The sequence below is a fragment of the Myxine glutinosa genome, chromosome 7 (assembly GCF_964187855.1).
Source record: "Myxine glutinosa chromosome 7, kmMyxGlut1.1, whole genome shotgun sequence".
In the NCBI taxonomy this organism is placed as follows: Eukaryota; Metazoa; Chordata; class Myxini; order Myxiniformes; family Myxinidae; genus Myxine; species Myxine glutinosa.
This window is the reverse complement of record NC_136267.1, coordinates 190,693,190-190,707,496: the sequence shown is the minus strand read 5'-3', so window position 1 is coordinate 190,707,496 and position 14,307 is coordinate 190,693,190. Positions and strand designations below refer to the sequence as shown.

The 14,307-nt window shown below is 42.0% G+C and overlaps 1 protein-coding gene across 9 annotated transcripts in view; it reads left to right on the top strand.

Moving 5' to 3' along the window:
* The window catches only part of LOC137431911 (protein ITPRID2), a 227,741-nt gene that overhangs the window by 179,950 nt on the left and 33,484 nt on the right, over positions 1 to 14,307 (top strand). For all 9 annotated transcript variants that reach the window (XR_010985368.2, XR_013624197.1, XR_010985367.2 and 6 more), the window contains 2 exons: positions 4,420 to 5,880; positions 6,198 to 6,331. Coding sequence is in view for 3 of the 9 variants with exons in the window: in XM_068123744.2 (XP_067979845.2) it covers positions 4,420 to 5,880; positions 6,198 to 6,331 (1,595 nt within the window). In the remaining 6 variants the exon portion in view is untranslated. The remainder of the gene's footprint in view (positions 1 to 4,419; positions 5,881 to 6,197; positions 6,332 to 14,307) is intronic.

The window sequence follows — 14,307 nt, the reverse complement described above, 5'->3', positions numbered from 1 at the left end:
AAACCCTAATTGGTATTTGTTGGATATGACATATTGGACATCAATCTGGGTAAACCCAAATTGTTATTTTTTGGATATGATATTAGACGTCAACCTGGATAAACCCTAATTGGTATTTGTTGGATATGACATATTGGATGTCAACCTGGATAAACCCGAATTGGTATTTGTTGGATATGACATATTGGATGTCAACCTGGATAAACCCTAATTAGTATTTGTTGGATATGACATGTTAGACGTCAACCTGGATAAACCCTAATTGGCATTTGTTGGATATGACATATTAAATGTCAACCTGGATAAACCCTAATTGGTATTTGTTGGATATGACATATTAGACGTCAACCTGGATAAACCCTAATTGGTATTTCTTGGATTTGACATATTAGACGTCAATCTGGATAAACCCTAATTGGTATTTGTTGGATATGACATATTAGACATCAACCTGGATAAACCCTAATTGGTATTTGTTGGATATGACATATTGGACATCAATCTGGATAAACCCTAATTGGTATTTTTTGGATATGATATTCGACGTCAACCTGGATAAATCCTAATTGGTATTTGTTGGATATGACATATTGGATGTCAACCTGGATAAACCCGAATTGGTATTTGTTGGATATGACATATTGGATGTCAACCTGGATAAACCCTAATTAGTATTTGTTGGATATGACATGTTAGACGTCAACCTGGATAAACCCTAATTGGCATTTGTTGGATATGACATATTAAATGTCAACCTGGATAAACCCCAATTGGTATTTGTTGGATATGACATATTAGACGTCAACCTGGATAAACCCTAATTGGTATTTCTTGGATTTGACATATTAGACGTCAATCTGGATAAACCCTAATTGGTATTTGTTGGATATGACATATTAGACGTCAATCTGGATAAACCCTAATTGGTATTTGTTGGATATGACATATTAAATGTAAACCTGGATAAACCCTAATTAGTATTTGTTGGATATGACATGTTAGACGTCAACCTGGATAAACCCTAATTGGTATTTGTTGGATATGACATATTGGATGTCAACCTGGATAAACCCTAATTGGTATTTGTTGGATATGACATATTAGACGTCAACCTGGATAAACCCTCATTAGTATTTGTTGGATATGACATATTAGACGTCAATCTGGATAAACCCTAATTGGTATTTGTTGGATATGACATATTAAATGTCAACCTGGATAAACCCTACTTTGTATTTGTTGGATATGACATATCAGACGTCAACCTGGATAAACCCTAATTGGCATTTGTTGGATATGACATATTAAATGTCAACCTGGATAAACCCTAATTGGTATTTGTTGGATATGACATATTAAATGTCAACCTGGATAAACCCGAATTGGTATTTGTTGGATTTGACATATTAGACGTCAATCTGGATAAACCCTAATTGGTATTTGTTGGATATGACATATTAGATGTCAATCTGGATAAACCCTAATTGTTGTTTGTTGGATATGACATGTTAGACGTCAACCTGGATAAACCCTAATTGGCATTTGTTGGATATGACATATTGGATGTCAACCTGGATAAACCGTAATTGGTATTTGTTGGATATGACATATTGGATGTCAACCTGGATAAACCCTAATTGGCATTTGTTGGATATGACATATTAGACGTCAATCTGGATAAACCCTAATTGGTATTTGTTGGATATGACATATTAGACATCAACCTGGATAAACCCTAATTGGTATTTGTTGGATATGACATATTGGATGTCAACCTGGATAAACCCGAATTGGTATTTGTTGGATATGACATATTGGATGTCAACCTGGATAAACCCTAGTTAGTATTTGTTGGATATGACATGTTAGACGTCAACCTGGATAAACCCTAATTGGCATTTGTTGGATATGACATATTAAATGTCAACCTGGATAAACCCTAATTGGTATTTGTTGGATATGACATATTAGACGTCAACCTGGATAAACCCTAATTGGTATTTCTTGGATTTGACATATTAGACGTCAATCTGGATAAACCCTAATTGGTATTTGTTGGATATGACATATTAGACATCAACCTGGATAAACCCTAATTGGTATTTGTTGGATATGACATATTGGACATCAATCTGGATAAACCCTAATTGGTATTTTTTGGATATGATATTAGACGTCAACCTGGATAAATCCTAATTGGTATTTGTTGGATATGACATATTGGATGTCAACCTGGATAAACCCGAATTGGTATTTGTTGGATATGACATATTGGATGTCAACCTGGATAAACCCTAATTAGTATTTGTTGGATATGACATGTTAGACGTCAACCTGGATAAACCCTAATTGGCATTTGTTGGATATGACATATTAAATGTCAACCTGGATAAACCCCAATTGGTATTTGTTGGATATGACATATTAGACGTCAACCTGGATAAACCCTAATTGGTATTTCTTGGATTTGACATATTAGACGTCAATCTGGATAAACCCTAATTGGTATTTGTTGGATATGACATATTAGACGTCAATCTGGATAAACCCTAATTGGTATTTGTTGGATATGACATATTAAATGTAAACCTGGATAAACCCTAATTAGTATTTGTTGGATATGACATGTTAGACGTCAACCTGGATAAACCCTAATTGGTATTTGTTGGATATGACATATTGGATGTCAACCTGGATAAACCCTAATTGGTATTTGTTGGATATGACATATTAGACGTCAACCTGGATAAACCCTCATTAGTATTTGTTGGATATGACATATTAGACGTCAATCTGGATAAACCCTAATTGGTATTTGTTGGATATGACATATTAAATGTCAACCTGGATAAACCCTAATTTGTATTTGTTGGATATGACATATCAGACGTCAACCTGGATAAACCCTAATTGGCATTTGTTGGATATGACATATTAAATGTCAACCTGGATAAACCCTAATTGGTATTTGTTGGATATGACATATTAAATGTCAACCTGGATAAACCCGAATTGGTATTTGTTGGATTTGACATATTAGACGTCAATCTGGATAAACCCTAATTGGTATTTGTTGGATATGACATATTAGATGTCAATCTGGATAAACCCTAATTGTTGTTTGTTGGATATGACATGTTAGACGTCAACCTGGATAAACCCTAATTGGCATTTGTTGGATATGACATATTGGATGTCAACCTGGATAAACCGTAATTGGTATTTGTTGGATATGACATATTGGATGTCAATCTGGATAAACCCTAATTGGCATTTGTTGGATATGACATATAAAATTTCAACCTGGATAAACCCTAATTGGTATTTGTTGGATATGACATATTAGACGTCAACCTGGATAAACCCTAATTGGTATTTGTTGGATATGACATATTAGACGTCAACCTGGATAAACCCTTATTGGTATTTGTTGGATTTGACATATTAGACATCAATCTGGATAAACCCTAATGTGTATTTGTTGGATATGACATATTAGACGTCAACCTGTATAAACCCTAATTGGTATTTGTTGGATATGACGTATTGGATGTCAAACTGGATAAACCCTAATTGGCATTTGTTGGATATGACGTATACAATTTCAACCTGGATAAACCCTAATTGGTATTTGTTGGATATGACATATTAGACGTCAACCTGGATAAACCCTAATTGGTATTTGTTGGATATGACATATTAGACGTCAACCTGGATAAACCCTAATTAGTATTTGTTGGATATGACATATTAGACGTCAACCTGGATAAACCCTAATTAGTATTTGTTGGATATGACATATTAGACGTCAACCTGGATAAACCCTAATTGGCATTTGTTGGATATGACATATTAAATGTCAACCTGGATAAACCCTAATTGGTATTTGTTGGATATGACATATTAAATGTCAACCTGGATAAACCCGAATTGGTATTTGTTGGATTTGACATATTAGACGTCGATCTGGATAAACCCTAATTGGTATTTGTTGGATATGACATATTAGATGTCAATCTGGATGAACCCTAATTGTTATTTGTTGGATATGACATATTAGACGTCAATCTGGATAAACCCTAATTGGTATTTGTTGGATATGACATATTCGATGTCCACCTGGATAAACTCTAATTGGTATTTGGGCACTGACAACTATTCAAACTCGAAAGAATGGCGTAAGCTGTACCTGGAGTCATTAGTTCAGCATCATTAGTTCACCTGCAGTCATTAGTTCAGTTCAGAGTCATTCAGCATGGCTCTGGGCAGAATTCATTTGAATGTAATCGACAACGGAAGTCGAAAAACTCATGCATGCATTCATGATGTTTGAAGATTACTTTTCAGTAAATATAAACTCTAATATTGTGTTTCTGATAGTAAATTTGTAGATTCAGTGTGGTATTCTTTGGTATGCAGGTGACTCCCGTGGTGAATGCAAGACGTAGTACAGACAGCGCTGAGAGTGAAATGACTCTGATTTTGACACCAGCTGCTGCCATCTCAAGCTGCATATCTGATCAGGAGCAAAGTCTCAAAACGTCTCAAACTGCTGCGGAAGATAACCAAAAAATGTTCTCTGAAGAAAACATTTTCATTGCTCGAGGAGCAGACGCATCGACAAAGCAAGCACCTCATGAAAAAGGAAGTGGCCGATTTCCTGAGCACGATTGTGCAGCAAGTTCGTTTTGCTTGGGAAAGGAATCTTTGGAGGTGGCATTGCACTGCGATTTGGGGGATACCTTTTCAAAGGAACATTATCCAACTTCAACAAAATGCGATGGCATTGAATTAACAGCATGTTCACATGAGGCTCTGACATGTGATAAAATGATGTTTAATGTGGAACATTTTGCAATTGAGCAATCTTGCAATCTAAATGACTCGGAACATAATATGATGAAATTGAAGCACAACTCAAAGGAAGAACCGCCATCACTTTCTCCATGGAATGCGGTTTATGATGACGGCAGTCAAATTTCATGTTTTGACTTGCCAAAAACACCCGACAGGGATCAAAATAAAATGGTCTCCATGTCTGCTCATTTGTCAGAATCAACCCATTGCAAACATTTGGCACATTCATTTAGCTCTTCAGTGCAGCAAAACCCTCGATCAGCACTTCCCACTTGTACTCTGCCAAATGTTTCAAGATGGAAGGAAAATACGAATTTGCCAGTTTCTGGAGGCAGTGACAAATACAATTCAAACCATGTGCACAAGCAAGATTTATTTGGACCTCAAAGTATTGTTTCCCAAATTAGTGTTGAAATGTCCCCTGTGCACAGACCAAAATGCAGCCCTGTAAAGTTCATTTACAGATATTCTACAGAAGAGGACTTTCAGGAAACCACTGCGTCTGGGCATTCGGAAACTAATGTGGCACTCGTGGAAGAACGTGCTGCAAAGGAAGAGCTGTTACAGGGCCCACATGACGAGATGACTGCTTTCTGTGCAGAAGACCAGCACCGCAATTATAAAGGTTTGAGTCGATACCACGCAAGTCACTTGTTTGTTTCTGTGAACAAGATGTCTAGATCGGCTCCTTGTGATACCTCATGCAGCATCAAATCAGAGTCCATTTCTCCAAGTATCTCGTCTGCTTTACACTGCAGTTGCTGCAAGCGAGGACTACAACGTTTTGCATTATCATCGGAAGCAGCTGAGCCTTGTCGACACACTGAATGCAATTCAAAGGGTTCTTTTTGCTGTTGTGCTGTTAACCTCACTTCGAGTTTGCCAGGATCAGGAAGTCAAAAGATGAGCCAGGATGAATGTTTTGGAGAAAGGCCTCAGCCCCAGTTATCACCACAACAGCTCCACCTTCTGTTGCTCGACATCAAGGTTGCTGTTCAGGGGATTGCAACCTCAGCAACACAGGCAGGTTTTTTTTTCTCTCTCCTTATTTGATTTGTTAAAGTTTTATTCCAGAAGTTTAGTCAAAAAATTGAATATTTCTTGATAAAGGAATTTCCCTCCTAAGCCAGCTAGTTTTGAGATGTTTTCAAGATTATTCCTCTACAAACTACAATTTTTTTGACTTTTCAAGTTTATTCTGTGCATCAGTGTTGATTCTTGCTTTTATATACTTGCGATAGGGGAGAATTTCACTTTTTTTTGCTTTATACTTTGTAGATATGATATTCAGGAAGTTTTTATTTTTTTAAAGTACTTGATTGTTCCATTTTCATTTGCAGCTAGATCTACCAGGAGACGAGTTGCACAATCTGGTGACCCAAGTGACTGAGCAGTATGTACAGCTGGCTGAGACCGAATTAAGATTGCCATACTGGGCAAGTAGCCCGAGAAGGCTCCTTACAATTCGTGAGATGTGAGAGACGACTAAACTTATTCTCTCTGCTAATGTTTTTGTATGATTTTTATTCTCTTGTTGAAGGTACACGACAGGATTAATTACCAAATTTTAACTGATTGATGTATTCCATAAAATACTCGTTTTATATCTATATTTTAAAAATATTTCACACTTAACACTGTGAGCTTTTAAAATGGCCAATGTCTTACGTGCCTGCAAGGCAGACCCTGGATGTGAGCGTAAGTATATATATGTTGTAAGGTAGGTAGGAGGTTTCAAAAATTATGATTTTGAAATTAACTCTATACGAACCTGCCGCAAATCCGGAAGTAGACAGATGACAGCAATGAGCTGGGTTGATAATATCCCAATACAACCATCATTTAAAACAGTATTTTGTTAAAGTATCAATTTATGATTGGAATGACGTTTGGAATTTGATTGAATACAATTACGATTTTGAATTCGTAATTGTTTTCACCCAACCGTACGGAACTACTTCACATCCAGATTTGAATATTTGTTGATGTCACGAATGTTGGTAAAAGTCTTTTTTAAAATTAATGCTATTTAATTTGTGATTGGAGTTATGCTGTATATACAAGATCGAGGCTCATGTAAGAGCTAACATCAATCACAAAAAAACAACAGCAAACGGACACATAAAACATACAATAAAGGGAGCGGGAGACAAGATGGGGAGAGAGAGGGAAGCACACAAGTACAACAGCAGAAAACAGGGACAACGGAAGATCTGTAGGAGGGAGAGGGCTTGGGGGGAAGAGGCATGGGAAGATGGGGGGGGGGGGGGAGTATAAGACACAAGGACACTCCTAGAACTTCCAGGAAAGAAAAAAGACGGTAATTAAAAATGAAAAGAAAAGTGGATTTGGGGTGAATTAACGGGGGTAGAATGAAATGAAATGTTTGGAATGAAAATAAAGATATTGAGGTCAAGTGAATGACAAAATGCCGTGACAGTTTATACTTTCGAAGCGTGTCATTTGTGGATCGCCATATGCAGATTCGCCATTGACTGGGTATGGAACCATTCAAATGGGTACGTTTTTCGTGGAAGTCCTTCACGAATCTGCTGTCCATACTTGATGTTCGACTGCAGGTGGCACAGAAATGTGGAACTTATTGCTTCCATGGTTTCCCATTCGTCATTTTTTTTTTAACCTGTCTTTCACGAACCTGCTGTCCATGTCTGACATGCGACTAAAGGTGCCACAAGAATGTGGAATTTATTGGTTTCATGCTTTAGCATTGACCGTTTCTGCATTGTCTGTTTGCGTATGGCCTCCCACCTGTGCATCATGGGTACCTTGCTAGTATAATCAAAAGAAACGTATCAAATCTTCAGAAGGACACTCATTGAAATCCTCCACGCAAAAATGAAAAAAATTGAACACAGAGGTAAAGTTCAGCTATCTTTACTAAACACGTCAATAAACAAGAGTTTGCCTCAATCACAAAAAACAAAAAGCATGAACATCACAAGGGGTGGTGCAACAAAAGTCACAGCACTGCAACACAAAGGCACGCACCTGAATACAGTCAAAACAATATGACACAGCAATGGACACAACACTCCTAACAGTCAAGGACAGAATGACAGCAGTCCTCAATATCGTGTGTGTCCTCCCTGAGCTGTGATGCAGGCTGTACACCTCCAACGCATGCTCTGTACCAGGCGTCTGATGCGGTCCTAGGGAAGTCTGTCCCACTCCTCCTACAAGCCTTGAATGAGCATTTGCCGATTGACAGTCGTTGATCTCCTCGATGCAAGACGTCGACCAAGCTCATCCCATAAATGCTCAATGGGATTGAGGTCAGGGGAATAAGGCATCCAAGGCATTACTTAAACACCCTGTTACTGGAGGAAGTTGGTGGTCAGGCAAGCAGCATGGGGTCGAGCGTTGTCCTGCTGGAAAACTGCGATGTCAGGATGAGCGTGGAGAAATGGCAGCAGATGAGTTCTCAAAACTTCATTGACATAACGCTGACTAGTGAGATTGCCTTCGATGACGACCAGAGGTGTCCTGAAACGGGTGGAAATGCCGCCCATATCATCACACTGGGTCCTCCCCAACAATTGATCTGGCGAATACAGCATTATGCATACCTTTCCCCACCTCTGCACCATAGTTGTTGACACCCATCAGCCGCATGGAGGCAAAATCTGGACTCATCGCTGAACAAGACTGCACTCCACTCTTGCTGTGTCCAGTGGCGATGCTGCAGACACCATCTTGGTCTATTCCGCCGATGCATTTCGTTCAACACTGGGCCTCTGCAAGGACATCTTGCCACCAGGCCCCGACTTCTCAAGCGCCTCTGCACAGTAGAGACACTGATGTGGTTGTTGGGGCGACCTTTTGTCACTGCAGCTGTTTGCGTCACAGGGCGGAAACTACCATGAAGATGCTGCAGCACAATCCATCGGTCTTGGTTTGGGGTGGTTACCCGTGGTCTTCCTCTTTGTGGACCATCATTCACAGTTCCAGTTTCACTGTAACGCCTGGCTAGGTTGGAAATTGCAGGCTGTGAGCAACCAAGACGTTGGGCAATTGTTCGCTGGCTTACACCAGCCTCAAGCATCCCAATTGCCCTTAAACATTGTTCAGATGTCAGGTGTGGCATCTGAATTTTCTTCTTGTTATTCCTGTCAGAAGCCTCCAGAGTGACGATAGACGGCAGTAAATGAATGTCTAACCACGAGAACTGAAGGATTTCATTATGAGGGTCATTATTTAAAGGGAAATATCCCGATACAGAACCACTCAAGCATGCCATTGTTGATAAACCAGGTGATTGAAGTGAAGTTCCCGTTACATAATCAGCCATTACAATTGAAGAAACGTGTTTGCAAAGCTGCACATTTCAAAAAATGAAAGTGGTAAGTTTCTTTTGATGTTCAGTATATATATACATTCAGTCATCCCTCGTTTATCGCGGGGGTTACGTTCCAGAACCCCCCGCGATAGGTGAAAATCCGCGAAGTAGAAACCATATATTAATTTTATCATTTTTATATATTTTAAGCCTTTAAAAACCCTCCCCATACTCTTATAAACCTTTCCCACGCTCTTATGAACCCTTTCTACACTCTTAAACACACTTTTGAGACCCATCCTTAGTCCTTACGTATTAGAAAAATATTTGTACGTGTATATATAGCTGTACAGTACATTGATGCAAGTTCTTTTATAATTGCAATTAATTAACAAACAAACATACACATATGATCATGGAACTACACAAGTACAGTACAACAAAGTATTTACATTGATGCAAATTGTGTTTTTGAAAGCAAAAGGCAATAATTGACAAAAGTGCCTTTAATCAAACCTGAGGCCGAAGCATACAGAAGTCTTCATGAGCTATTCAAAATAGAGATGATGATTAATTTTGAAAATTAATAAGAAATGCATTAGCTTCCTCTTGCATATGCAGCAGCTTCCTGATGGTTAATTTGTAGGAAGCAGTGGGGGGTGGAGAGGAGGTGAGGAGGGTGGTTATTCCTGATCTGATGCAGTGATGAAGCAGATATCTCATCTGTATCAAAAGGTAATCCCTGAGATAATCCCTGAGATTGGAGATCTCGCGAGATCTTGGAGACGGCGGCAGGGATTTTCGAAGCTCCACACGGTCTCCACGTTTTTCGAAGTTAAGTCTGTTCACAATTGTATTTTGTCGAAACTGTATTTATCTTTCGGTGTGTGAAGTTATTGTGTGCAACTTTGGTTGTTTCTCGGTGTTTATCTTTCATAAATTGATCGTCTGTTTGCCGTGTCGCGAGCAAGGCCTTGTACAGTGTGCACTGTACAACCTTGAGGCTTTGTTTTTCTCTCAGTGGTCCGTCGTTTGTGATCCAATAACTTTCGTTCTCTGTATTCCCAGTCTTTTCACCCATAGCCTACTTCCTTGTGTAAATCTCAACTCAAAAAAAACAAAAAAAAAAACATTTCCTTCTCTGTTCTCATTCGTTTATTCATTCTTATTCGTTCGTTCGTTCTTCGACCACGTGTTTCTCCCCCATTTCCCCAGATAGTTTTCACTCATTAACCTTCAATGTTTACACTTTCCCCTCAAGTTATGTATTCCGTCATATTTTATAACACCTTTTTCTTCTTCTTCTTTAAAAGGCTGCTTTCGACTTGCTCACCAAATCAATTCATCCCAAAAAAAATATCCATCTCCTATAGTGCCTTTGTTCAACATTCCCTAAACTCTCCTGCACTCCATCCTCCATCCAGCGTCCTTAAACGTATTTTTAACTCGAAGGTCACAAGAAACTCATTTTGCAATAAATGTTCGTTTCCCATAAATCGTACACTTTCAAAAATCCAATCTCACCCCTCCCCTCCAAATCTTCCCCATAACCCCTCCCCTCCAAATCTTCCCCATCACCCCTCCCCTCCAAATCTTCCCCATCACCCATCCCTTTCAAATCTCCCCCCTTGCCCCCTCCCTCCTAAACTACCCCCTCACCCCTCCCCGCCAAGACGCCCCCTCGCCCCTCCCCTCCTAGACTCCTGCCTCACCCCTCCCCTCCAAATCTCCCCCATATCCCATCCCTTTCAAATCCCTCCCCTTGTCCCTTCCCTCCCAAACTCCCCCCTCACCCCTCCCCTTCAAATCTCCCCACCCTCATTGCTTCTCAATTTCCCCCCGCTCACTCCCCCTCCTCAAAGCGTCCTCCCCGCTTCTTCCCCCTTCAAACTCTCACCTCCATCTCCCCCAACCTTCTGCCTCGCTCTTCCCCCTCCTCAAATAACACCTCATTGTGGCTCACCCAATCACCATCAAACCTTTTGTCCGCCCCATCCTTCCCTTTCTCCGAGCTATTCTGAAATCTCTGACACACCTTCAACAGCTCTCCCTACCTCTTCCACCTCTTCCACATCTTACCCTACCCCTCCTCCCCCCTGTTCTGTATATGATGCTCCCCCTTCCTCTTCATTAACGGTATGGACCTCAAACATCCGGGGCCTTCGTTCAAACTTAACCGATCTCTCCATACAGGTTGCTTCTGTCAAACCAGACGTGATCTGCTTAACAGAAACTTTCCTCCTTTATGATGTCTCTGATTCCATAGTACCTCTCCCGGGCTACTCCCTCCTCCGGTATGATAGACCTGAGCCTCGTCCTGGAGGCGGGGTTGCTATCTTTATCAAAAACTCTCTTCCTCACTCGCCCTGCACTGCACTCTCTCCACCTCACCCCCAGGAATACCTCTGGCTACGGCTTCCCCTTCGCTCCCACCTCTTGTTCATATGTGTGTTGTACCGTCCACCAAACAGTGATGACTCCATCTACATCTCGCTGTCTGATGATATGGACCAACTTCTATCTACTCATCCCAACTCTCTCTTCCTCATATGTGGTGATTTCAACTGTCATCATGCCAGTTGGCTGGGTGTGGGTACCTCTCTCACCAGCCATGGCTCCTCAGCAAAGGACTTCTGCGACTCACTGGGACTGACACAATCTGTCAATTTCCCGACCCGGATCTCAGTCAACGGAACATCTTCTCTTCTGGACTTGGTTATGACTAACTTCCCTGAAAATGTCTGCTGCTCTTCTTCTGCTCCGATCGGAACATCTGATCATGTCCTTGTTAAAGTGGACATCTCTCTGACCATCCTCAGGGAGCCTGCTCAGCGTCGACGAGTCTGGCATTTCACTCAGGCCAACTGGCACGGTCTTCAAGCAGCCATCAATCATCTGGACTGGTCTCCCATCTCTACCACCTCTGACATCAACTCATCCTGGGAATTCTTCCAAAGTAAATTGCTCTCTCTCATGCACAGATTTATCCCATCTCGTCTTCAGTTGTCATACCCTTCCTCCCGTCCATGGTACACGGAATCTTGTGGTGAGGCTGTTGCCCAGAAACAACTTGCCTTCGTCTCCTGGAAAGCAAATCCAACGGAAGGAAATCTCATTTCCTTTCACAAAGCCCGAAACAAGTGTGTGTCCACCCTCAGGAGAGCCAGGAAACAATATCTCTCCGTTCTCAAGACCGAACTCTCTTATCTGTCTCCCTCTTCCAAATCCTGGTGGCGTCTGGTCAAATCCGTTTCTGGTGTTTGTTCCCCCTCCATCCCCTCCCTTACCTCAAACGGCTACACAGCTGACTCCGCACGTGAAAAAGCTGAATGCCTCAACTCTGTGTTTGCCTCTAAATCTTGTGTCCCAAACCCATCCCTCTCTGTACCCACCATACCCAGTCGTACCCTGCTGCTCCTGGACTCCGTGTCCTTTCCTTCTGACAAGGTGGAAAAGTTTCTGTCAACCCTCGACTCTGATTCTGCAACTGGACCCGACGGCATCAGCCCACGGGTCCTAAAATCCTGCTCTGCTGCTCTATCTCACCCTCTCTCTGTTCTCTTCACCCTCTCTTTTGCTCAAGGTCAACTGCCATCTGCTTGGAAATCAGCCAACATCACCGCTTTGCACAAAAAAGGTGCAAAAACAGATCCTAGCAACTACAGACCAATCAGCCTTCTCCCAATTATCAGCAAAGTCATGGAATCCATCATTGCTTCTGATATGAAATCTTTCCTCTTCTCCAATGGCTTGATCTCTGATCATCAATTTGGTTTCAGACCAGGTCACTCTACTCTGGACATGCTGCTTCTGCTGTCTCAACAATGGATGGAGGTCCTCAATGCCAAACAGGAAATTAGAGCTGTCTCCCTCGACATATCACGTGCCTTCGACACGGTCTGGCACCCCGCTCTGCTCACCAAACTCTCCTCCTTTGGTATCCATGGAAATCTCCACGCATGGCTGGCGGACTTCCTCTCTAGTCGTCGTCAACGTGTGGCCCTGAATGGGTTTCTCTCATCTCCTCTTCCTGTTCAGGCTGGAGTTCCCCAAGGCAGTGTTCTGGGCCCCGTGCTTTTTCTGGTCTTCATCAATGATCTCTCTGACTCTCTCGAAAATCCTCTCTATCTCTTTGCTGATGACTCCACTCTCTGCCGCTCCATTCCTCTTCCCTCAGATCGGCAGTCTGCTGCCTCCTCACTCTCTGAAGACCTGGACAAAATCACAGACTGGTCAAACAAGTGGAACATGTCTTTCAATCCTGACAAATCTCACACTCTTACTATGTCTCTCCGAAAAGATCGACTGGACAACCCTCCCATCTACTTTCTCAACAATCCTCTCCAAGAAGTTCTGTCGCTCAAGATTTTGGGTCTCACTATCTGCCATGATCTTTCTTGGGAAAACCACATTTCCAAGCTGGCCTCCAAAGCCAGTCGCCGACTGGGCATCCTCCGTCGTGCGAAGTCCTTCCTCGGCACACCTGAGCTCCTCACCACATACAAGGCTTTCATCCGCAGCTCAATGGAATACTGTTCTCCCCTATGGGCCGGTGCTCCTGCCTCACACCTAGCTCGGCTTCACGCTGTTGAAACCAAAGCTTTCAGAATTATTGGAATCTCCCGCGATGAAGCTATCTCTGAGGGCCTTTCACTCACTCACCGCAGGCAGGTAGGTGGTCTTTCTGTCTTCTACCGACTCCTCTCCGGCCTTGCACCCCCAGCTCTCTCTGTGCTCTGTCCCCCAAATATTCCTACAGGTCGCACAAGATCTGCCAGCAACCCTCTGATGGTTAAACTGCCGAAATCTCGGCTCTCCGCTCACCTTCACTCTTTCATTCCTCTTTTCTCCCGCCTCTGGAACAAACTCCCTCACTCCCTTCAATCCCACTCCTCCCTCCAGGTCTTTAAAACAGCTGTTCACCACCATCTCTTATCTTCCCCCATCCAAAACCTTGATCTTTTCTACCCCCGCTAATTCACCCCAGATCCACCTTGTTTGAAATTCCAACTTCTTTCCTGGAAGTCCTGGCAGTGTCCATATGTTTTATACCTCTCCCACTGCCCCCTTCCCACGCCCCCCCCCCCCCCAAAGCCCTCGCCCTCTCTCAGATCTCTCGATGTCTCCATGTCTCTCGGTCCCTGCTCTCAAAT